This window comes from Ranitomeya imitator, chromosome 2 (assembly GCF_032444005.1).
Source record: "Ranitomeya imitator isolate aRanImi1 chromosome 2, aRanImi1.pri, whole genome shotgun sequence".
In the NCBI taxonomy this organism is placed as follows: Eukaryota; Metazoa; Chordata; class Amphibia; order Anura; family Dendrobatidae; genus Ranitomeya; species Ranitomeya imitator.
In genome coordinates this window covers 691,194,572-691,220,785 of record NC_091283.1, presented here as the reverse complement: position 1 = coordinate 691,220,785, position 26,214 = coordinate 691,194,572, and the positions used below count along the sequence as shown (strand labels likewise).

Here is a 26,214-nt window from a genome sequence, read left to right as displayed (position 1 = left end):
CCTGACTCGGCTGGCGTGGCTACCCGAAACGCCACCGCTAGGCTCAGTGGGTCTCTAGGGTGCGCGGAGAGTAGCGGCAGGAGCGAGACCGCCATTCTCAAAGAATCCTCCATAGCGTCGCTGGCAGCACAACACTGCGAGGGGTCCCTCCAGGTGAGGGAGAAGCAGCTGCAGGTAACTGCTTCCCCGGAACAGAGTTTGCCGCCTCTAGGGCTCCCGGCCGGAACCAGAAAGCACGCGCGCAGAGGCTCAATCCTTTTCTGCAGCAAAGCACCTCTGAGAGTAGGTTAGTACGCATGCGCGGGCCCAATGACACGTTCAGGCGCAATGCATGACTGGGTAACCGGTCAGCGTGCACGCGTGGGGCATAATGGTGTGCTGGCAGGGGTCAAGACTGGATAACCCAGTCATACACTCTTTAAGGGGACAGTACTCTGGCCAGACGCTTCTAAATGGAGCGTTCCCCAGCAGCAATGAGTGACCCAGACTTGCCAGAATCAAGATCCCCACAAGCCAGGCAGCAGCAGCAGCAAAAATGGCTACCACAGCCAAAAGGGAAACAAGCTTCTCATGACCAGCAACATGATACTGCTGGGAAAAGACGCTCAGGATCTCTGTACAGCAAAGGCTCCAGCGCAGCATCCGGAGGAAGGGAGAATCCTATAGCAGATACGGATCATCCCCAACTGGTACTGATTGGTCCACCAGGTGATGAGTGATCTTCGTGAAAGTTTGCGGCTAATAGAGCCCTATTTTTTCTGTTAATCTCCTCTTTAGGGGAGGAAAAGTTCAGGGAAATCAAAACACAGGATTTGTACGCTTTGTAAAGAAGATTTGCCCACCATGTGGGAAAAAAGACTGCAGTTCATTCATGTATAGAACAGACACTCTGTGAAGAGCTCCCCGAATTCGCAACAGAGCTTAAGTCACTAATTCAAACCCAAATAGAGGACACCTTTAGGTCCCTTCAGGAGGGTACAAAAAGAAGGAAGACTAGACAGAGGTCCCCTGATCCAGTGACACAGATAGCGAAGGAAAAGATTCAGATTCTTCGAATTCATGATCATCGTTGTCATCGGCAGATGGGGGACACCAGACATAGATCTGTTTGTGAAAAATCTGAACCGGAAGGTGAACACCTTCTGTTCCATAACTACCAGTCGGGAACCCGTCACGCTCGATGCATTTTTGATTCCATGGAATTATCGACTAGCCTATGTATTTCCCCCAGTCGCATTAATACCAGCAGTCATGAGGAAGATACGAGAAGACAGAGCTCGGGTAGTGTTGATAGCCCCCTTCTGGCCAAAGAGGATCTGGTTTTCATGGGTCAGGAGGATGTCCATCTCCGACCCTTGGGTACTCCCGGACCTGCCCAATCTTCTCTCCCAGGGACCAATAGCGCACCTGCAGGTAGCAAGGTTACACATGACAGCCTGGAATTTAAAAGGGGGCTACTAAGGGATAAATGGTTTTCTCCAGGCCTGGTATCAACTTTTCTACAAAGCAGAAAGCCAACAACTACCAAACAATATGGTAAAGTCTAGAAAAAAATTTCTTTCATCCTCAGGCTCTGAAGTGTCTGAGGGAGTTCCGCTTAATGCCATATTAGAGTGATTTAAATTTAGTCCTCACAGCCCGTTTTAAATCTCCCTTTGAACCCTTGGAGGACCCTGTCTTGAGAATTCTATCCCTCAAAACCTCCCTATCGGTAGCTCTTACTTCAGCTCACAGGGTCAGTGACATTCAAGCTAACCCGCCTTTTACGCAGATCTTGGACGATAGGGTTGTTCTCAAGACAGACACCGCTTATCTACCAAAAGTAGCCTCTCGTTTCCACAGATCTCAGGAGATTTCTCTTCCCTCCTTTTGCCCGATCCCCAAAAATGAGGGGGAACAAAACCTTACACACGTTAGATGTTAGAAGATGCCTGATTCGTTACCGAGAAGCCACTAGGGAGTGTAGGGAGGACAGATCTTTTTATGTGTTTAAGTCCTCTGAAAGGGGAAAAAAGCCTCCAAAAGCACATTGGCAAGATGGATCAGAGGTGCCATCAACCTGTCTTACACATCGAGTGGGGCGTCCGTTCCAAGGGAAGTTAAAGCTCACTCGACGAGGGCAGTGGCAGCCTCCTGGGCGGAAAGAGCTGGTGCTCCTGTTGATCAGATATGTAGAGCTGCTACTTGGTCTTCACCCTCTACATTCTTTAAGCACTATTGGTTGGACTTAGCTTCTTCTTTGGACCTTACATTTGGTAAAAGGGTTCTGGAAGTGGTCCCTCCCTAAATGTACAGTCTTTGCAATTCTCTCCGTGGTGCTGTCATAGGGGACAGAAAAATAATTACTTACCGATAACTGTATTTCTCTGAGCCCATGACGGCACCCGTACATTCCCTCCCTTCACGAGTGGATGTGCACACTAGTTTAAAATTATGCTAGTACTTACGAAATAATCACATGGTATCTCTACTGAAACTTTAGTAATGTTGAATATTTTTTTGTTATTAACCTACCGTTCCCTTCATACTCTGTAAACAACTGATGCAGGAGAGAGGTACCGCCTTTTTATCTGTAGGTTTCCTGTCCTTGATGGGCGATCCCCTCTCTCTGTGGTGCCGTCATGGGCTCAGGGAAATACCGTTATCGGTTAGTAACTATATATTTTTTTTTTCTTGCGGGATGTAATATCTAGTCTTGAAAGAGGTCCTATCAACCAGATGAAAAATGGCCCGTTTTTTTGTTTGTTTTTTTTAAATTAACCATTCAATTCCAGATAAGCTTTTATTTAGTGCAAATTTTTATAGTCTTTACAAGGGTGCATTTGACTGTGGGTGAATGCCGGTAATGAGTGTTATGGCTGTGAGCAAAATCTGCTCTTTGCAATACAGTGTGGTGTCAAACTAATTTAATGTAAATGAATGTGTACGATTGGCTTTGAGGAATCAACTCACAGATACAGCAGCTGTATACCCAATGTAAATTCATGTTTATGTATAGACAGGCAAACTTAAGTATTCATGGTGGCCCAGATATGCACAAAAGATATAGCCTGCAGTCATCTGGGTGAGTCAGGAACTTGTTCTTCAAGGTTGTGGGCTACATGGATTAAGTCTATGCACATTGTTGATGCAGGGAACAAGATGGAAGATGCAGAAGACAACATGGTTTTCTTCACATCACTAATAGTGATGTGCGAGCATACTCTGTAATGCTCGTTACTCGCCTGAATATCACTGTACTCTGCGAGCGCCGAACATTTCCGGGTTTGCTCTTTGGGAGCTTGGGGCCCTGCCCTGCATATTTGGTACTCTTTAGAGTGACAATCAACATGCAGGGAGTATCTGCCACGGATTGTAATGCTGCAGCCATGTTGGTTGTGGCATTACAGTGATTGGCTGGCCGCACAGTGTCATGAGGTCTATATGAGACCTGCCACCTCCCTGCTCGTCGTATTCAGCTCTGGATTCAGACAGTGTATGGAGAGTTGCTGCTGAGATAGGGTCAGATTTGGGGGTTTATAAGTTAGAGTATTCCATCATAGAATACACAAATCCAGCTAAACCAGCATCTTTCTAAGAACTAATTATGGGGTATATAGGTTGCAGTGTTAGGTAGGCAGGTGAGTGTATGTGGGTCTATACATATCAGTGCAAGGCATGCAGGCACTGTATGTGAGTACATACAGTGCCTTGCAAAAGTTTTCGGCCCCCTGGAACTTTTCAACCTTTTACCACATATCATGCTTAAAACATAGATACCAAATGTAAATTTTTGTTGAAGAATCAACAACAAGTGGAACACAATTGTGAAGTTGAACAAAATGTATTGGTTATTTAAATTTTTTGTGGAAATTCAAAAACTGAAAAGTGAGGCATGCAATATTATTCGGCCCCTTTAACTTAATACTTTGTTGCGCCACCTTTTGCTGTGACTACAGCTGCAATTCGCTTGGGAAAGGTCTCTATCAGTTTTGGACATTGAAAGACTGAAATTCTTGCCCATTCTTCCTTGGCAAACAGCTCAAGCTCAGTGAGGTTTGATGGAGATCGTTTGTGAACCACAGTTTTCAGCTCTTTCCACAGATTCTCGATTGGATTGAGGTCTGGACTTTGACTTGGCCATTATAACACCTGGATACATTTATTTGTAAACCATTCCATTGTAGATTTAGCTTTCTTTTTGGGATCATTGTCTTGTTGGAAGACAGATCTCCATCCCAGTCTCAGGTATTTTGCAGACTCCAACAGTTTTTCTTAAAGAATAGTCCTGTATTTAGTTCCATCCATCGTCCCATCAATTTTAACCATCTTCCCTGTCCCTTATGAAGATAAGCAGGCCCAAACCATGATGCTGCCACCACCATGTTTGACAATGGGGAGGGTGTGTTCAGGCTGATGAGCTGTGTTGCCTTTACGCCAAACATATCGTTTGGCATTTTTGCCAAAAAGTTCAATTTTGGTTTCATCTGACCAGATCACCACCTTCCACATGTTTGATGTGTCTACCAGGTGGCTTGTTGCAAACTTTAAACAACGCTTTTTCTGAATATCTTTGAGAAATGGCTTTCTTCTTGCCACTCTTCCATAAAGGCCAGATTTGTGCAGTGTACGACTGATTGTTGTCCTATGGACAGACTCTCCCACCTCAGCTGTAGATCTCTGCAGTTTATCCTGAGTGATCATGGGCCTCTTGGCTGCTTCTCTGATCAGTCTTCTCCTTGTTTGAGATCAAAGTTTATAGGGACAGCCGGGTCTTGGTAGATTTGCAGTGGTATGATACTCCCTCCATTTCAATATGATTGCTTGCACAGTGCTCCTTGGTATGTATAAGGTTTTGGAAATCATTTTGTATCAAATCCTGCTTTAAACTTCTCCACAACAGTATCACGGACCTGCCTGTTGTGTTCCTCGGTCTTCATCATGCTCTCTGTGCTTCAAACAGAACCCTGAGACTATCACGGAGCAGATGCATTTATACTGAGACTTGATAACACACAGGTGGATTATATTTATCCTCATTAGGCATTTAGGACAACATTAGATCATTCAGAGATCCACAATGAATTTCTGGAGTGAGTTTGCTGCACTGAAAGTAAAGGGGCTGAATAATATTACGCGCTCCACTTTTCAGTTTTTGAATTTCCACAAAAATTTAAAATAAGCAATACATTTCGGTAAAGGTTGAAAAGTTCCAGGGGGACGAATACTTTTGCTAGGTACTGTAGATATCATTGCATACATCAAGAGGGTCCTTTCCATTACTGTCTGCTGCTGCCTTTTATATATATTGACCGTATACCTGGCCCCAGGTAGCGGTGGCTAGGAATATTTTTTTTTTGCATCTTAATCCTGATTATTTTATTCCAAAGCAATCCAGAGCCTGCTTTTTTTGCATGTTGACACCGCAGAATACAGCAAGATCCTTTTCATAGTACAGCGTGAAAATCCAGCTATTTTAAAACAGGTTTGCCCATCCCAAGCATTTCATCTGAGTGCGCAGAAAATTCTGCCTTTTTTGTGGTAATGTAAAAAAAATTTGGAGTGTCTTATACAATTTCTTGACACCATTTTGGTGCTCAAAAAATACTTGGCTGCCCAAAAAAATATTTATCTACAGAGCAGATTTTTTACACTGGGTTTTGTCCACCACACGGATCACATATTATTGCGCTCAAAATTGTGCCATTTCAGGCATCCAATTTTTTTTGTTGTGTCTTAGCCTACGTATTGACACGATTTTCCTGGCCAAAAAAAAATTACAGGCCCCATATAGAACAGTGTGGTATCTCCGTCAGACGCCTCATCTATCTGTGGGCTACAAATTGTGGCATTTTAGGCCTCCATTCAACTTTTTTTTGCTGTGTGTTACCCTAGTTCTATACACTATTTTGCGGTAAAAAATGCCACATATTGAACAATGTAGTATCTCCTTCAGACGCCTAATCTATCTGGGCTTCAAATTGTGGCATTTCGTGCCTCCATTCAACTGTTTTTGCGGTGTTACCCTAGTTATTGACACCAGTTTGCTAAAAAAAAAAATGTACCTACAGCCAAGATATCTTAAACTGTGGTTTTCCCGCACACTGAACACATATTAGTTCGCTCCGAATTCAGCTATTTGTAGTCCATTTAAAATGGGCAAGGCGCGTGGCAAGGGACAGGGAAGTGGACGTGATGGTGCATGCCGAAGCCGTGGGCAAGCTGAAATTGGTCCACAATAAACACCAACATCTTCTCGCCCGACCTTCCTGTCCCAATTACTAGGGGACCGCAGCAGCATCGCACTATTGCAGCCAGAGCAGTGTCACAAGGTTGTTGATTGGATAGCGGATAATGCTTCTAGTCACTTTGCCACCAGCACCCTATCTTCCACATGGTCAAGTCTGAGTAGCCGTGAATCTGTACCGCATATTACTCCTGATCCTCCTTCCTCCCACCATGCCGAGTGCCCGGAGACAACTGATCCCACACTTGGACACTCTGAAGAGCTATTCCCTTTTCCATTTATAGATTCGGGCCTCTCGTCCGGTCCACTTGAAGCGGGACAAGATGAGATCACATGTAGAGATGCCCAAATATTTGAGCAGCCACTGTCACACGAAGGTGATGGTGGAAACGTGTCACAAGAGGTGGACAATGATGAGACACAATTGCCAGAAAGTCAGGAGGAGGACCAAGGTGCGAAAGTGTAAGTCGAGGTGGTGGATGATATAGTAACTGACCCAATCTGGCAGGAGGACATGCAGGGCGAGGGCAGCAGCACACATTGGGAGGGAGGCGTAGCACCCCAACAGGCAGGAAGGAACAGTGTGGTGGCCGCAGACAGAAGGCGGGCAACCGTTCCTCGTAATATGACAGAAGTTGCCAGTACAACTGTTAGGTCTTCCCGCGTTTTGTTCTATTATAAAGACTGCCGATAACCCCAAACAGGCCATTTGCACCACTTGCCATGCCCGCATCAGCAGGGGTAGAAAAACTACCAGCACCCGACTTTGTAGGCCGAACCCCAGGCTCCAGGAACAGTGTCTGGGGGTGACACCACTGCTTCTCCCATTGTTGTGCCTGCAAGCCAATCCCTTGTCCATAGTGCATGCGAAGATGCCTCCTGCCCTGCACCTGTCTAATCCACACTCAACTAGCACCATCATCAAGCACGTCCTTGTCCCAGAACAGCCTTCAGTTGTCCATATCCCAGACATTGGAACGCAAGCGGAAAAACGCAACCAATGCCCCACAGGCCACAGTACTAAATTCACACATTTCTCATCTACTTGCTCTTGAAATGTTGCCTTTTAGGCTCATGGAGACTGAAGCTTTCCACAACCTGATAGTGGCGCCCATCCCAATGTACTCGGTCCCCAGCCGCCACTATTTCTCCCAGTGTGCCGTCCTGGCATTACACAAGCATGTATCCCACAACATTACCCGTGCCCTCAACAATGCTGTTACTGGGAAAGTCCACCTAACCACGGAAACGTGGACAAGTGTTTGTGGGCAGGAACAGTACATCTCAATGTCGGCACACTGGGTTAACATAGTGTAAGCTGGGACTCAGTCTGACCTTGGGATGGAACACATCCTCCTGATGCCGAGGATTGGGGGCCCTACGCCAAGTCAGGGTTGCCCTCACAGTGTACAGCTCCTGCACCTCCACCTGCGCTGCTATTTTTTCTTCGGGCATGCGCAGTTGCGCTGCCCTTCGAACTTAGAGCAGGCGCCTGGAACGCTAATGAAGGAAGAGGAGGCGGCGCCCGTCGCGCAGAGGCAATGAGTGACGGCTGTGAGGCATCTGGATTAGGGGGGAAAGACCTGCCCCCGTGGCGATTTCGAGATATGAGGGACAAATTTCAAAAGCAATTATTTCAGCAGTGCCAGGGACCCGAACTAAAAGAGCCACCTTGTCAGAATGCCGCATTAGTGCCACCTAGTGGCGTATAGGGAGGGGAGTTAGTCGACAACTAGTCTGGTTTTCTCTGTTACCTATGCCACAGCCATGTTTTCTCCAGCTGTTTCTTCAGTACAGAGTGCGTTCATCATATGTATGCATTCGTGCTCACCAGCCTGTTTTTTGCTTAATTTTTTGCACCTTTTTGTTATAATTGTATGAGTTTATCATGTGTTTCACCACTTCTCTTCAGTCCACTTTCCTCTCCTGCAACTTTCTGCACTTTCTTACTAGTATCAGAGATGTATTCATAAGTGTTGTCCATGTTGTACATATGGCCATGCTCCCAGATAAAGTAAAGCCTGTCTATACTGTTTGTGTTAGACTGCCAAAAACCTTATTTTTTTGCCAATTGTGTTTTCTTATAGTGTTTTGTGAGGTGGTCTTGTTACTTGTGCTGCTTAACCCCTTAATGACCGCCAATACGCCTTTTAACTGACCTGCTATATAAGAGCATAGCCTCCCCATACAGGTGACAATCCAGCAGCTGTCGGCTGTCCACTATAGCCAACAACTTGCTGCATCAGCCACGATCAGTGTTTGCACCATCCATATCTGTTTAACCCCTTAGATGCTGCTGTCAGTAGTGACTACATCATTATAAATGGCTAACAGAGTGTGGGGGCTTCCTATTTATCCCAATTGGTGCCCTCAGATCATGATTGTGTGGCCCTGATGTTTGCCATGGCAATTCATGACCAAATAGCGGCCATAGAGTCTGACGGCTGTAGTAATCTGTTCAGAAGTTAGAGACATTTAGGTGGTAAAAATGCACATTTTCATTTCTGTCATGCCACTTTGCATTAATTCCTGTAAAGCACCTGAAGGGTTAATAAACTACCTGACTGCAGTTTTCAATATGTCAGGGGGTGCTGTTTTTAAAATGGTATCACGTTTGGGGGTTTCCCAATATATGAGACCCCTAAAGTCACTTCAAACATGGATAAGTCCCTAAAAAAATACATTTTGTAAATTTCCTTGAAAAAAATGAAAATTGCTGCTACATTTTTAATCCTCCTAAAATGCTAACAAAATAAAATAACATTTTACAAATGGTGATGCTGTAAAGCCGACATGTGGGAAATGTTATTCATTATGGTTTGCTGTGATATGGCCATCTGGATTAAAGGGATAATCATTCAAAGTTTGAAAATTGCTAATTTTTTAACATTTTTCTCAAATTTTTGATATTTTTTATAAATAAACACAAAACATATTGACATAAATTTACCATTATCATAAAGTATAATGTGTCACGAAAAAAAAATCTCAAAATCACTGGGATTTGTTGAAGCGCTGCAGAGTTATTACCATATAAAGTGACACTGGTCAGATTTCAAAAATTTGGCTCCGTAATAGTGGTTTTTTTCTGGTTTAGTCCGGTTTGCCTGCTTCTGTGGGAACAGTGCTCTACCATGCAGCAGCTTATCTGCACTGCTGTGATTAGGGACCAGTCTGTGCTGGCTTCTGTGTTAGATGTGTTGTATCATGGAGATGAGGCCAAACTAAAGGTACCGTCACACTCAGCGACGCTGCAGCGATATAGACAGCGAGCCGACCTAAAGTAGATCGCTGGAGCGTCGCTGTTTAGGTCGCTGTAGAGACGTCAAACACGGCAACTCCAGAACGATGCAGGAGCGATCCAGTGACGTAACGGCGACTCACTTCTCGTTCTCGCTGGTTGTTAGCTCCATGTCAAACAGCCGGAGTGTACCGATCCGACACACATCTAGGGGCCCTATGCTCGTTGCTGGCGTCGTTGCTTTTGATGTCAAACATGACGATACACGCCGACCTGGCGACGAAATAAAGTTCTGGACTTCTAGCTCCGACCAGCGATGGCACAGTGGGATCCAGATCGCTGCTGCTTGTCAAACACAACGAGATCGCTATCCAGGACGCTGCAACGTCACGGATTGTTGTCGTTCTCTTTGCAAAGTTGCTGACTGTGACGGTACCTTTATTTCATTATTGTGGTCCCTTTTTTTCCAGTCAGTGTGAGTTTCACTATTCTTATCCACCAGTTGGCACACACCCTGTGGATTTTGCAGTGATTTATAAACCCTTTTGGATCCTGCTCATTGATTTGCTACTTTGTTCATGTTTATCTCAATTGCCATTTCCAGTTTTTGTTATAAAGTAGCCCACATGATTGCTAACATCTGCATATTTTTCCTATGTAGGCCAAAGTGAAACCACATAGAACTTTCCGCTTCAATGAATGTGTCTGCACACCATACAATGCTGATTTTGATGGGGACGAAATGAACCTTCATCTCCCCCAGACAGAAGAAGCCAAGGCAGAAGCCTATGTGTTGATGGGGGTAAGTGCTTCCAACTAGATCCAAGCGCATCATATAAGCTCCTGTTTTCATGTAATAATAATTGCAAATATTCTTGTAAGACTTCCTCGGTTGCATGTTGCATCTTGCTGAGTTGCTCCAGAGGCCTTAAGATATGTAAGATCGGATTTTGTAAACCGTGCAGTAAACAACCATTAATGAAAAGTTAGTGGTTGTTTTCTGCACAGTTTATAAAATCCCATTCTGATTTTGCAAATGTCATTGTGTTGCTGTGAATTCACATTGAGTTTTACCCTTCTTAATGCAAAATAGGAAAACTCTCCTGAAATATCTGCCTTGAACACCTACTGGTTTTTGCTGCAAATTAATGCTAAAACTTTGTCATATCTGAAACCCACTTTAATAGTTATATTCATTGAACCATTAATTTATGGCTTAAAAAAAAACGTATTACAGCCTAGACACCAACCAATTGTGTGTTTTATGAAAAAAAAAGTTTGTCGTCTTAGGCTACGTTCACATTTGCATTGTTGGGCGCAGAGTCGGCGACGCATACCGACGCATGCGTCATGTGCCCCTATCTTTAACATGGGGGGGCAAATGGACATGCGCCGGTATGCGTTGTACTGCGTTTTACGACGCATGCGTCATATGGACGCACAAGACAGGGCGCAGAGGACGCTACTTGTAGCGTTTTCCCTGCGCCAAAATTCCTGATCTGTAGGATCTTACGACAACGCATGCGTCGCAAAACGCTGCGTTGTGCACATGTCTTGTTGGATGCGTTGCGTCGCCGACGCTGCGCCCAACAACGCAAATGTGAACGTAGCCTTAGGCTTCTTTCACACTTCAGTTGTGTGGCGTCAGTTAGGTCCGACATCGTGGCGGATCGACGGATCCGTCAAATTTTGTGGAAAAACGGTTCTAACGGATCCGTTTTTTTGACGGATCAGCTGCCCTGATCCGTTAAAAAAACGGATCCGTTAGAACCGTTGCGACCGTTTTAACATCCGTTGTAACCGTTTTTTGACGGATCCGTTTTTTAAAAGGGGAGGATTTCAATGTGATTGGCTACTGGAAACTACTGGAAAACTATATATAGCGTGTATTTACACCACATCTTTGAAAGGTTGTAGAGAAAGTGGCAGAAATGGAAGGAGTCCTGGCGAACATTGCAAAGATCTATGCGGATTTTACTTTTGAGGCAAATCAGTTGGCAGTCAGCGTTCGAGAGAGGGAGGAACAAAGACTGCGCATCCTACGGCAGCGGCGGAAGAGAAGGCTGTGGATCCATCCCATCACAGCACAACATATGACCCGTGGTGTTTATTCCACGCTTTACATGGAACTAAGGGAAAACCCTCAAAAGTTCTTCAATTATGTGAGGATGAGAGCTGAAAATTTCGAGTTTTTATTGGGCTATGTGGAAGACTGTATACGGAGACGAGACACCCAGATGCGATTCTCAATATCACCAGCAGAGCGTCTGATGGTGACTATTCGGTAAGTAAGTTTTTTTTTAAATGATTCTCATTCATCAGACTTATAACTGTAATGTTTTTTGAATTTTTTATTAATTATTGTCTTTTCGTTTTGTTAACAGATTCCTTGCAACTGGAGAGTCGTTCTCATCCCTCCATTTCCAATTTCGACTTGGGATATCCACCATCTCGGGGATCATCAGAGATACCTGCCGGGCATTGTGGGAGTGCCTACAAGTGGAATACATCCCAGAGCCATCACAGGAGAGGTGGCTGGAGATCGCCCAAAATTTTCATCAAATTTGCCAGTTTCCAAATTGTGTTGGAGCAGTTGATGGAAAGCACATACGGATCGTCAAACCTTCAGGCTCTGGATCACAGTTTTATAACTATAAGAAGTACTTCTCTATTGTGTTGATGGCCATAGCCGATGCACAATGCAAGTTCATCGCTGTTGATATCGGTGCGTATGGACGCGCAAATGATTCACAAATCTTTAAAAATTCACCAATGGGGCGCCGTTTATATGGAGAGACATTTGATTTTCCGCCCCCTAGACCTCTCCCTGGAACCACTGGTCCACCATTACCATTTGTTTGTGTTGGAGATGATGCCTTCCGGCTTTCCCCACACTTGCTGAAACCCTTTGGAAGTAGTGGACTGACCCAGAGGAAAAAAATTTACAATTACCGCTTAACCAGAGCACGAAGAGTAGTGGAATGTGCTTTTGGCATCTTAACTGCCAAATGGAGAGTCCTGCTAACTGCAATTAAACTGCAGACTGAAACTGTCGATGATGTGGTCAAAGCGTGCGTTGTCCTGCACAATTTTGTTTTATCAAAAGAACAAGTTTCCCTGGAGGATAATGTTTCAGAAAGCACCTTACGGGATTACCAAAACCCCACTTTTTGCAGTCCAGTAGCAGTCTCCAGAATGCGGGACAGTTTTGCAGACTACTTCATGTCTCCTGCAGGATCAGTTGACTGGCAGTATGAAATGGTGTAAAAAAAATTTTCTTTTTACACTTGTAAAAATACCATTTTTTGTTTGCTTACAAAATCTTTGTACTTTAATGCAGCATTGTATGTTTTGCAACGGTACCCTTTAAACACTGTTATTGTTACTATTGCCATAACCTTGGTGACTTAAAAACTTTACAAAAAAAAAAAAAAGAAAGACAATAAAATTGTTTTTAAACCAAAAAACTGTTTATTTATTGACTTTTACAGATTCTCATAGTTTGGGGTGGAGATAGTAGCGGAGGGGCTGACAGGGCGGACCACGTCGAGAGTGGGGGACAGGACATCACGGGGAGGAACAGAAGTGGAATGGGTGGTGAAAACATGAGGTTGTGTAGAGAGTTGAGGTGCAGATGTGGTGTGTGGGAGGTATGAAGGTGTTGGTGGGATTGGGAACGGAGAAGTTAAAGGGGAAGAATGGAAGGGGGACGGTAAAAACTGGGAAAGACTAAGGGGGGAAGGAACAAATGACGAAGGAGTAGAATGGACGGGAGGAGGACGGACGGGAGGATAGACGGTGGATTGAGAGGGGAAAGGTGTTGACACATGAAGGGTAGGTGGAGGGGCATGGGACATCGCCTGCGCTAGAGCAGTGTGGCAGCCTTGCATCACATGCATCTGCAGGTCAGGAGTTAGATTTTCCATGTGCCTGAGGACCGACTGAAAAAAACAGTGCCTTGGTGACTGGTTTGCATCTGATTGCATCCTATCAAGACGACTGCTGAGTTCAAGTATGCTTTTGTTAAGCATATTGTACCCAGCAGACGTTTGCTCACTCAAAAGCTTGATGGCACTGTGAAAGGATGCATTCAGCTGCAAAAAGTCAGGCGCATAGCTCCTTTCCTGACCTCTCTGGCGCTGCCGTCCTGACCACAAAGTTGGTCTAGATGTTGCGGCAGTGGCAGAGGGGTGGGGTAAAGGGAACTCTAACTCATCACCTGCAGCTTCAAGTGACGAAGTCCGCCCTGCTGCTCCAGCGCTGGTGGATGAGGCTGAGGGATCAAACGAAAGGGAAGGTGCAGAAACAGAGGGGTCGACGTGGTCCCCGGTGGCGGACTCTTGAGGGATCGCTCCAGAGGGGTGCAACTCTGATGCAGGCTCCCGAGTGCTGCAGAAAGTGCTGTTAAAGAAGAAAAAAAAAAAATTAGTATCTGGATATTACAATTGCCCTTGCTGCAAAAAAAAATTGAAGGTTACACATTTTTACAGTTTGACTGAAAATATGTGGTGTTGAATATTTACCTTCTGCTCAACAGCGTTGAGCGGAGGAACGACAGGGCTCTGGCATGTTTGTATCTGCTCCTGCGTCCTCTAGATCCACTCGGGGCCTGCATCTCCTTATTAAACTCCCTCTTGAAGCGATCCCTGAGTGACCGCCACCGCACGATAATCCTGTTACCTGGAAAGAGAAAGCAAAAATTGGTTACTATACACCACATTAAATCATGCTAACATAAGGTTATGAAGTGTGAATACTTACGCGCTAGATCCTGGGCCCCAGCATCGAGTTCCTCCCAGTTATCCATAACAGCACTGCACACTTCCTGCCATAGCCGTCGGGTGATTAACTGGTCAGCATGGCGGCGGTCCGACATGTTCCACAGCGGCTCCCGACTTTGTACTGCTTCGATGAGGGTGTTCACATCGATGCCCTCCTCTTCATCATCTTGTTCGGGAGCACGCTGTGAAGCCTAACAAAAAGATAAGAATAAAAAGGGAAAGATTACAACACATGAATTTTACATTTTACTAAACACCAAACAAAAAAGGAACTTACTCTTCGGCGACCGCCGCGATTATCATTCCGACGACTATGGGAGGTGCTTTGAGGAACTCTACGTCGAGCCCCGGATTGTGAAGACTAATTTAAAAAAAAAAAAAAAAAAAATTAATAATGTTCTTTGATCGAGGCATATGTATTGTGTGCTGTGCTGAATGTTTGTGTTGGGTGTAGTGCATTGTATGTGAGAATCGGTCTGTTCAAAACTTACACTATGCGCTCCCGCTCCTTGTATTTCTCCACCCTGTCCGTCTCCTTCTGTTAGCCCCTCTGCTTCATATTCCTGTGAATACAGAATAAACACATAAAGGCTTAAAATACAATTGCCATTGTTGCACCAAAATAAAAAATTTATGAAGAAAAAAAATTAACACCTCAGTTTGCTGATGATGTGCTGGGGGGCTCTCAGAAGAAGACATTATGATCTTGCGTCTATCTTGGGTTGGTCGGTCCCTTGCTTGGGTCCTCTTGGTCCCTAGAATCTGTAAGCATAAAGGGAGTTCTAAGCTACTATACAAAAGGATAGATAGATAGATGCATCTTTCAGGACTTTACACTTACATCTGTTTCCAAAACTTGGGGCTTGCGTATAGCTTGGGTCGGTCGGTCCCTTGCTTGGGTCCTCTTGGTCCCTAGAATCTGCAAGTATAAAGAGAGTTCTAAGCTACTATGCAAAAGGATAGATAGATAGATGCAGCTTTCAGGACTTTACACTTACATCTGTTTCCAAAACTTGGGGCTTGCGTATAGCTTGGGTCGGTCGGTCCCTTGCTTGGGTCCTCTTGGTCCCTAGAATCTGCAAGTATAAAGAGAGTTCTAAGCTACTATACAAAAGGATAGATGCAGCTGTAGGGACTTTACACTTACAACTTTTTAAAAAAATTGGGGAGCCTGCTTGTGTACGTCTTGGGTCAGTACCTACTACAGTACCTACAGTGCCAACTTATTTTTGATTTCCCCCACCACAAAAGAAAAAAAAAATTCTTAACCGTCAAACTTGATATGCTTGATGCACAAGCTGCCAAACCCTCTACCTCCTGTTTCCCCACAAAAAAAAAAAACCCAAAAAATCCCTTTAAAACAACACCAAAACTACTTAGAACTTGATATGCGCAATGCGCATGCTGGTAAAACCCACCTAAACAAAGTTTAACCTTATAAAAAACGTTACTCATTTGAAATTAAAATACCAATCCCCAAAATTGTTAATTATGATTACCCTACAGTTTGTATTTTCTAAAACCAGATAACATATTCTATAACAAAGATTTGCATTACACATTTGTATATATAACCTTTACTGCATGTTTACCCAATATTACATTTATCTTGAAATGAGACTACTGACAGTTTTATGAAATTTTTATTACTATATTTTTTAAAATTTTCTTTTTTTTAGGGTACAGTAGGAGCTACACTGCTCTTTATTTGAAATACAAGTACATTATGGAAAACAACAAAGCTGCAGAACACATCACACATCATTTATACACACACACAAAACACATTTTACACCACAGCTATTCAAAATACCAGCATAGTATGAAAAACATATAAACAGGGCAGGCGCACGCACACACAGCCACCTTCTGTCTGTCCCTCGGCGCTCTGCTTCTCTGCCCTGTGTAAGCACAGCGGCCAGAAAGCAGAGTGGTGACGTCACCACTGTACTCTGCTTTACGGCTGGCTGGCGCTCACAATGCAGAGAAGCACAGCACGGGGACAGACAGCGGAATTCACCTTTTTTTTTTTTTACTTTTACACTGGTAACCAGGGTAAACATCGGGTTACTAAGCGCGGCTCTGCAGTTAGTAACCCGATGTTTACCCTGGTTACCGGCATCGTTGGTCGCTGGAGAGCTGTCTGTGTGACAGCTCTCCAGCAACCAAACAGCGACGCTGCAGTGATCCGGATCGTTGTCGGTATCGCTGCAGCGTGTGACGGTACCTTTAGTAAATACATCAAAAATCAACATTAACCAATATGGCATTGACAAATGCACATGCAACCAACAAGATGCAAACAAACATACCTGCTAGCAGAGTCATAACGCAAGCATAACACATGAAAAGGCATAATATTGACGAAGGCATAATAAGGTGCAGGCACGTGAACACATACATACAAAAGCACACAGCAGTACAAAAATACACACACACACACACACACACACACACACGGCCATCAGTCCTCCAGCTGGAGCTTGATATATTCACAGTGGCAGGCCTCGGGGTGGATCTGGACTGTAGCAGGGCACTGGCTGTTGCAGGGCGACGGCAGGCCTCAGGTTGGATTCAGGTTTTAAAAGCTATTGCTGTACTCAGTACGTCATACACAAATGCGCGCACACACACACACACACACACACACACACACACACACACACACACACACACACACACACACACACACACATATACACATGCACGCTGGATGGCAGTACTCACATGGCTGTCTCAGGCAGGGTCTGGCTAGCACGGCCTCTCTGGCTGGCTGGCAGGGCCTCTCTGGCTGGCTGGCAGGGCCTAGCTGGCAAGGTCTTGCTTGCAGGGTCTGGCAGTGTGTCTCTGGCTGGCAGGGCCTCTCTGGCTAGCTGCCAGGGCCTCTCTGGCTGGCTGGCAAGGTCTTGCTGGCAGGGTCTGGCTGGGTCTCTCTTGCATTGAAGGGTCTCTCTTGCTGGCTGGTACATTTGGGAATGACCTGTCCTCTTTATATAGTTTTTGGGTTGTCTGGGCAAAGTATCCACTTTTTGGAGCATGCTCAATCAAAAAAAGCGGATTGAGGCGACGGATCCGCCAAAAAGCGGATCGCGACGGATCCGTCGCCCATAGGCGCCCATTCTAAAAAAAGGCGGACACGACGGATCCGCCGCGGTCCGCCTTTTCGGCGGCGCCAAAAAACGTTACAAAGTCCGTCAATGTCTAGACAACGTCCGCCAAATATCGACGGATCCGTCGCATGGCGGATGGTACGGACGACCATCCGCCACAATCCGTCTCTAATGCAAGTCAATGGGAAAATAGCGGATCCGCCAAAAAAAAATGGCGGATCCGCCATTTCACGAAAATGGCGGTTTTTGACTGACACCGAAAGACTGAAGTGTGAAAGAGGCCTTATCGGAAACAACACTATTTAACCCCTTTGTATCTGCATAATTTAAAATTATGGATGGAGCATTTTCAGTAGCTTAGACAAATAAAAGGTTACATGAATTTTTTTCCACCTCTACAATATAACAAGAACACATACATTTGGTATCTCTGCACTCTCACTGACCTGATCAGTCATACTGCTATCTAATTTTTACCACATAATGAATGCCGTAACAGGAAAACGCAAAAAACTATGACTGAATTGAATTTTTTTCACCGCTTTCCCATAGTTTTTTTTTCTACATGTTTCACTACGTTATATGGTAGAGTGAATGGTGCCGTTGAAAACTACAATTTGTCCTGCAGAAAACAAGCCTTCGTTCAGCTCTGTTGTTAGACAAAAAAGTTATGACAATTGGAAGAAACTGGGAAAATAAATCAAAGGGCCAAAGACTAAAGATTTACTGATCATAGAGGGGTTATTTTTTGTGTGCGTATAATACTTACTTTTAACATGTTTTTCAGACTAAAGCTAACCTGGTCACACCACGTAATGGGGAGCCACTTATTGCTGCTATTCAGGACTTTCTTACAGGTAGGTGATGTTACTGTAAAGTAATGTCTGGGCAGTTTGAACTGTACCTCAAAGCAATAGCCAATAGGGCTGTGAGTAAAAGGAATTATGTTTCCTATGTGAGGCTCACAATGTTTCCTGAAAAAGTTTAAGAATGGCCAAACATGAACACCAATCAACAAGATTATCCAGTGATATCAGGCGACAGTGATGGCAGAGATATAGAAGATGAGTTGCCACAGGTTGTGGTGCTTAAAGGGAACTTGTCAGCAGAATTTCAAACTATTTATATTTACACTAGATGGTGGCCCGATTCTAACGCATCGGGTATTCTAGAATATGCATGTCCACGTAGTATATTGCCCAGCCACGTAGTATATTGCCCAGCCACGTAGTATATTGCCTAGTCACGTAGTATATTGCCCAGTCACGTAGTATATTGCCCAGCCACGTAGTATATTGCCCAGCCACGTAGTATATTGCCCAGCCACGTAGTATATTGCCCAGCCACGTAGTATATTGCCCAGCCACGTAGTATATTGCCCAGCCACGTAGTATATTGCCCAGCCACGTAGTATATTGCCCAGCCACGTAGTATATTGCCCAGCCACGTAGTATATTGCCCAGCCACGTAGTATATTGCCCAGCCACGTAGTATATGGCCCAGCCACGTAGTATATGGCCCAGCCACGTAGTATATGGCCCAGCCACGTAGTATATTGCCCAGCCACGTAGTATATTGCCCAGCCACGTAGTATATTGCGCAGCCACGTAGTATATTGGCCAGTTACGTAGTGTATTGCCCAGTCACGTAGTATATAGCTCAGCCACGTAATATATTGCCCAGCCACGTAGTATATTGCCCAGCCACGTAGTATATTGCCCAGCCACGTAGTATATTGCCCAGTTACGTAGTATATTGCCTAGTGACGTAGTATATTGCCCAGTGACGGAGTATATTACCCAGTGATGGAGTATATTGCCCAGTCACATAGTATATTGCCCAGCCCACGTAGTATATTGCCCATTTACGTAGTATATTGCCCAGTCACATAGTATATTGCCCAGCCCACGTAGTATATTGCCCATTTACGTAGTATATTGCCCAGTCACATAGTATATTGCCCAGTGACGTAGTATATCGTACAGCGACGTAGTATACAGCACAGAGCCACGTAGTATATTGCACAGCGAAGTAGTTTACAGCACAGAGCCACGTAGTATATTGGCCAGTCACGTAGTATATTCCCCAGCTATGCAGTATATTGCCCAGCCAGGTTTGTCACAGGTGAAAAAATAAACATATACTCACCTTTCCGAAGACCCCTTGTAGTCCACGGCAGCTTGCGGTCCCAGGGTTGGTATCAGAGCGCAGGATTTGTGATGACGTCGCGGTCACATGACCGTGACGTCATGGCAGGTCTTTCTAGCGCAGGGCCTGTGATGACGTCGCGGTCACATGACCGTGATGTCATGGCAGGTCCTTGTCGCGCAGGGCCTGTGATGACGCCGCGGTCACATGACCATGACGTCATGGCAGGTCCTTCTGCCATACCATCTTTGCCACCGGAAACTGCAGCGGAAGATGGCGGCCGGCGGGAGCGGCTCAGCGGACTACAGAGGGTGAGTATAGCAGGTTTATTTATTTTTTATTATTTTTAACATTACATTTTTAACTATTGATGCCGCATAAGCAGCGTCAATAGTAAAAAGTTGGGGACACACAGGGTTAATAGCGGCGGTAACGGAGTGCGTTACCCGCGGCATAACGCGGTCCATTACCGCCGACATTAACCCTGTGCTGGCGGTGACCGGAGGGGAGTATGCGAGCGCCAGGTACTGACTGCAGGGAGTAAGGAGCGGCCATTTTCTTCCGGACTGTGCCCGTCACTGATTGGTCGCGGCAGCCATGACAGGCAGCTGGCGAGACCAATCAGCAAATGAATAACCGTGACAGACAGAAGGACAGACGTAAGTGACCCTTAGACAATTATATAGTAGATGCAGCTTTCATAGACTAGTCCAGCAAGATGTTTCCATGGCCAGTCCACTCCTCCATTACTGAGAAATCAACAATTGAATTGATATGCAAATGAGGCTGAAGAGCTGTGGTAGATCTGAAGCCTCTGTTACTTCAGATTCATTCCCCTTCTAGCACACCTCTTCTTGCTTGACTACCAGCCTCTATGCTGTATGACTTCATGCAAAGGATCCATCAGTCAAGAAGGAGGAAGAGGTGGTGCTAGTTGGGGAATAGCGTTGGAGTGAAAGTGGCTTCAGATCTACCATAGCACTCCAGCCTCGTTTGCATATCAATTCAAATGTTAATTTCTCTGTAATGGAGGAATGGACTTTCCATGGCAACTTTTTTCTGGGCTAGTCTATGAGAGAGCTGCGTGCACATATAAATAGTGTTGGGTGTGAAATCCTGCTAGCAAATTCTCTTTAAGCACCACAATCTGTGGTAGCCCATCTTCAATATATCTACCATCACAATCGCCTGATAGTCCAGTTGATCAAGAGGAAGAGTCAGTGCTACATGAGGAATAGATTTTGAGTGAAAGTGGCTTTAGATCTACCATAGATCTTTAGCCTTATTTGCATTTCGGACTGACAACATGAGGGTATTTGCTGGACTTGTCTTTTTAAATAGATCAAATATCAATAGTTTGGGGTGTAAAATTGTGCTGATAGGTTGTCCTTCTTAAAGGGAATCTATTAGCATAGTTGTTTGTGAACATTACACAATAGTTCAGAAGTACAAAAGATGAGGACACAGCCCCTGCAGGTATAAATGCATCATCCCACATGGGAGAAAAAAGATGAAAACACAGGTAATCATCTTCAGTAAATGCAGCCAGAAACCAGTGCCGAATACTAGATTTCTACTGATGAGAAGGATGAAGATTACCACATAATAGAAAGAAAGGTCAGCATTACTCGAAAAAAACATGAGAAACACATTAAGGGATATTCACACGTATGGTGCGCAGTATATTTTGATCATATGATAAAACGGTTATTTTCTTTGCCTGGTGGAGTGGTATAGAAAAACAATATGCACTAGTCCATAGGATGAAGAGTGAGCCATGAATGACAGATCACTGGAGTTTATTTTATTTTGGAATTGTTACCCTTCTTGAAATTATTGTGCTTTAACAATTCTGCATGGAACTATGTTTTCTATATGTCTAATTATTATCTTTTTATCTACTGTTAATAAATGTGCTTTGTATAGAAAGCACCACAATACCATTTTAATAATGTCCACCTTTACCAGCGGCCTATCTCCTCACTCTCAAGGACACATTTTTTGACCGTTCCAAAGCTTGTCAAATTATTGCATCTGTCTTAGTCGGTAAAGATGAGAAGATAAAAGTCCGTCTGCCCCATCCAGTAATCTTGAAGGTATTTGTCCAGAATCAGTAGCATGAATAGTTATTGTAGGTTTTGTGATTTGTAGCTCACGCAATCCTTCTCTTTTCACTTCCATAGCCTGTAACTTTGTGGACTGGAAAGCAAATATTCAGCATCATCTTGCAACCAAGTATGGACAATCCTGTCCGTGCCAACCTGCGTACTAAGGGAAAACAGTACTGTGGAAAAGGAGAGGATCTGTGCTATAACGACTCTTGTAAGTCTTGTGTATCTTCAAACTTTAACCCTTTAACCACCGCCAATAGCTATTAAGACAGCGGTCATTAAGGGTACTTATTCCCTCACTGCCATTTTAAAACGGCAGCTGGGAATAAGGGAATAGCGCCACCACTGTATATGACAGCTAGCACCCTGCAGTATCGGACTCAGCTGGTGTTGTGACCGATCGGGGCGGATTAACCCCTTAAACACTACGGTCAGTCGCGACAGCAGTATTTTAAGTTGTTGCAAGGCCTTATTAACCATCTGACCCTTGTGATGAGAATCACCTGTCCCGATTACCATAGTACCATGATGTCATGTGATGACCCCAAGGTACAGTGGCCTGTGAGACCCAGCAATAAGCAGAGTCTCTCAGGCACAGTCAGTGAGACACACGAGTACAGCAGTGTATGAGACAAGTGATCAACATAAAAATTATTCATGTCTCACAATGGGACTAAGTAAAAATATGAAAATAAAGTCAAATAAAACATGTAAAAAAGTGAAGAAAAAAACCACACAAAATTACATATGCTGCGTTTGTGATAAAACAAAAAAAAAGTACACATAATTGGTACCGCTGTGTCCGGAACGACCCATTCTATAAATCTGGTACATTATTAATTCCGTTTGACAAACGCCATAAAAAAATTATAAAATACATGCCAAAAATGTTGCTTTTTCATGGTACTGACGTACAAAAAAAAGAGAAAAAGCAATCAAAAAGTCATATGTAAGAAAATAGTATAAATGAAAGCGCCAAGCCGTCCCGCAATAAACAATCCCTAACATGGCTCATTCAGCAAAAATAGTTACAGCTCTCAGAATTTCATGATGCAAAAACAAATTCATTTTTGTAATTTATTGTTTTAGTCTGTAATCTCAGAATGTCATGATGCAAAATGTAATTTTTCTATTTGCAGTAAATTTATCAAGTACACAATGGTTAGTTAATAGGTGTAACTAGACCCCACAATTTATTGTGCAATTTCTCCCGAACACCGCCACACGTCACGGCTGAGAAGGAAGGAGAGCCATTTGGCTTTTAGAGCAAAGATTTTGCTAGAATAGTTTGCAGGCAACATTTGTGGAGCCCAGAAGGTGCCAGAGCAGCAGAAAACCCCAAAAGTGACTCCATTGCAGCCCTCCATTAATTCATCTATGGCTGCAACGCCTATTTTGTAACATCAATGACAAGCTTTTTTTTGGAGAATTGCAAATCTGCCAGTCTAGTACCCATACACTGTGTCCCCATACAATGTAGAGCCTCCATATATTGTAGCTCCCCCATACATTGTGCCAAGCTTATTCTTCTGGCAATACGTACTCATAAATTGCCTTCTCTCCATTGCAATAATGCCGAACATGTGGCTGCTTACTGTGGTTTAGGCACAGTGGGGCGCAGAAGGAGGAGGGCATTAGGATTTGGGAACACAGAATTCACTGGATTTTATTTGAGGGGGCAGGAACCATGTTGCTTTTCCAGAGACCAGTAACGTGAGAACCTCCTAGATATCCAGTGACAGATGACAGACCTGAGTGGGGGCTGGTTTTGTGCTGGATAAATTAGGGTATTTATTGGTAACATTTTGGGGTACATTATATTTTTCGATTGCTTCCAGAATAAGGCTGGATCACATTCTTTTGTTCTACGCTGAGCACTTATGTCTCGATTTCCGTGTAAATCCCACAAAAATGCGATTCAGACAAAACCCCCAATGGAACCACCCACCATGAGCCAGATGGAGACAATTCGTACTCAGTTGGCATCTGCTCAAGTGGACGCCATCATTTTAGGCGTTTATAGAACTGTGGTCGCCCACACTTGTGCAGTAAAAAGACGCCTATAATGATGTGACACTGTTGGAACACAGACGAGTCCAAAGTAACTCCATCCGCCTCATAAGTGTGTTATTCAGTCTGGGGTTTTGTCTGAATCGCGGTTTTGGGGAATTTACATGGAAATCCCAACCTAAGCGCTCAGCAGAGAACGCAGGATGAATGTGAGCTGAGCCTTATTCCGATTTTTGGGAGGCAGAATGAACAAACAGCAGTACAATTCCTATTTATATTTTCGCGCAATTCACACTGCGGTATAAGTGATAAGGCGGATTTTTTCTTCGGGTCGGTGTGATCATGAGATTCCAGTTTTATATATTTTTTTTGTAGCTTTTGCTAGAATTTTTTTGTCGCCGTATTCTGAGAGCTGTAACTTTTACTTTTTGGCGAACAGAGCTGTATGAGGGCTTATTTTTTGCAGGATGAATTACACATTTTTTATACCATTTTGGGGTACATAATATTTTTGATCGTTTTTTTTATTCAGATTTTTCAGACATAGAATGAACAAAACCAGCAATTCATTTAGGCTGCACTGTTCACCGCGCAGAAAAAGTGATAAGACTGATTTGTTCGTCGGGTCGGTACGATTACAGCGATACCATATTTATATATTTTTTTGCTTTGCTCTTTTTACAGACTAAGACAATAAATTACAAAAATGAATTTTTACCACTAAAATGTCATATTTTCACATTGCATTGTTAAAAAATTCTGTGAGGTTCCTATGGGTTCAAAATACTCACTACGCCCCTAGATGAATTCCTTGAGGTGTCTAGTTTCCTAAATAAGGTCACATGTGGGGGGTTTCTGCTGTTTTCACATGTCAGGGGCTTTTCAAATGCAACATGACATTCACAATCTATCCCAGGTAAATAGCGTTCTTTCTTTTCCTAGCCTTGCCATGTGCCCAAGCAGAAGTTTTCGACCACATATGGGGTATTGTCTCGTTCGGGACAAATTGCACAACAAATTATTGGGTCCATTTTCTTTTATTATCCATTGTGAAAATGACAAATTTGGGGCAAAAACGTTTTTGTAAAAAAAATGAACTTTTTCAATATGACGACCTAATGTTATCAAATTCTGTGTCGTACCTATGGATTCAAAATGCTCAGTATACCCCTTAATAAAATCTTTGAGGGGGTGTAGTTTCCAAAATGGGGTAACTTCTGGAGGAATTTCACACCAAGGACTCTCCAAACGTGACATGACGCCCGCAGATCATTCCATCAATGGTTTTTTTATTTCACAGCTTTAACCCCTTCATGACCTTGGGATTTTTCGTTTTTCCGTGTTCGTTTTTCACTCCCCTCCTTCCCAGAGCCATAACTTTTTTATTTTTTGTCAATTTGGCCATGTGAGGGCTTATTTTTTGCGGGACGAGTTGTACTTTTGAATGACATCATTGGTTTTAGCATGTCGTGTACTAGAAAACGGGAAAAAAATTCCAAGTGCGGTGAAATTGCAAAAAAAGTGCAATCCCACACTTGTTTTTTGTTTGGCTTTTTTGCTAGGTTCACTAAATGCTAAAACTGACCTGCCATTATGATTCTCCAGGTCATTACGAGTTCATAGACACCTAACATAACTAGGTTATTTTTTATCTAAGTGGTGAAAAAAAATTCCAAACTTTGCTAAAAAAAAAAAAAAATTGCGCCATTTTCCGATTACCGTAGCGTCTCCATTTTTCGTGATCTGGGGTCAGTTGAGGGCTTATTTTTTGCGTGCCGAGATGACGTTTTTAATGATAGAATTTTGGTGCTGATACGTTCTTTTGATCGCCCGTTATTGCATTTTAATGCAATGTCGCGGCGACCAAAAAAACGTAATTCTGGCGTTTCGCATTTTTTTCTCGCTACGCCGTTTAGCGATCAGGTTAATGCTTTTTTTTAATTGATAGATCGGGCGATTCTGAGCGCGGCGATACCAAATATGTGTAGATTTGATTTTTTTTTTTATTCATTTATTTTGATTGGGGCGAAAGGGGGGTGCTTTAAACTTTTATATTTTTTTTATTTTTTTCACATTTTTTTAAACTTTTTTTTTTTACTTTTGCCATGCTTCAATAGCCTCCATGGGAGGCTAGAAGCAGGCACAACGCGATCGGCTCTGCTACATAGCAGCGATCATCAGATCGCTGCTATGTAGCAGAATTGCAGGTGTGCTGTGAGCGCCGACCACAAGGTGGCACTCACAGCTGCCGAGGATCAGTAACCATAGAGGTCTCAAGGACCTCTATGGTTACCATTCTGAAGCATCGCCGACCTCCGATCATGTGACGGGGGTCGGCGATGACGTCATTTCCGGCCGCCCGGCCGGAAATGGTAGTTAAATGCCGCTGTCTGCGATTGACAGCGGCATTTAACTAGTTAATAGGTGCGGGCAGATCGCGATTCTGCCCGCGCCTATTACGGGCACATGTCAGCTGTTCAAAACAGCTGAGCTGTCCCGGCTTTGATGCGGGCTCACCGCGGAGCCCTGCATCAAAGCAGGGGATCTGACCTCGGACGTCAGGTCAGGTTAAGTTATAAACGTCTGT

At 44.0% G+C, this 26,214-nt stretch overlaps 1 protein-coding gene across 3 annotated transcripts in view; it reads left to right on the top strand.

Moving 5' to 3' along the window:
- Positions 1-26,214, top strand: part of POLR3A (RNA polymerase III subunit A) — a 567,405-nt gene that overhangs the window by 234,638 nt on the left and 306,553 nt on the right. For all 3 annotated transcript variants that reach the window (XM_069753076.1, XM_069753078.1, XM_069753077.1), the window contains exons 11-14: positions 10,129-10,269; positions 18,146-18,215; positions 21,475-21,602; positions 21,690-21,828. In XM_069753076.1, the coding sequence (XP_069609177.1) occupies positions 10,129-10,269; positions 18,146-18,215; positions 21,475-21,602; positions 21,690-21,828 (478 nt within the window). The remainder of the gene's footprint in view (positions 1-10,128; positions 10,270-18,145; positions 18,216-21,474; positions 21,603-21,689; positions 21,829-26,214) is intronic.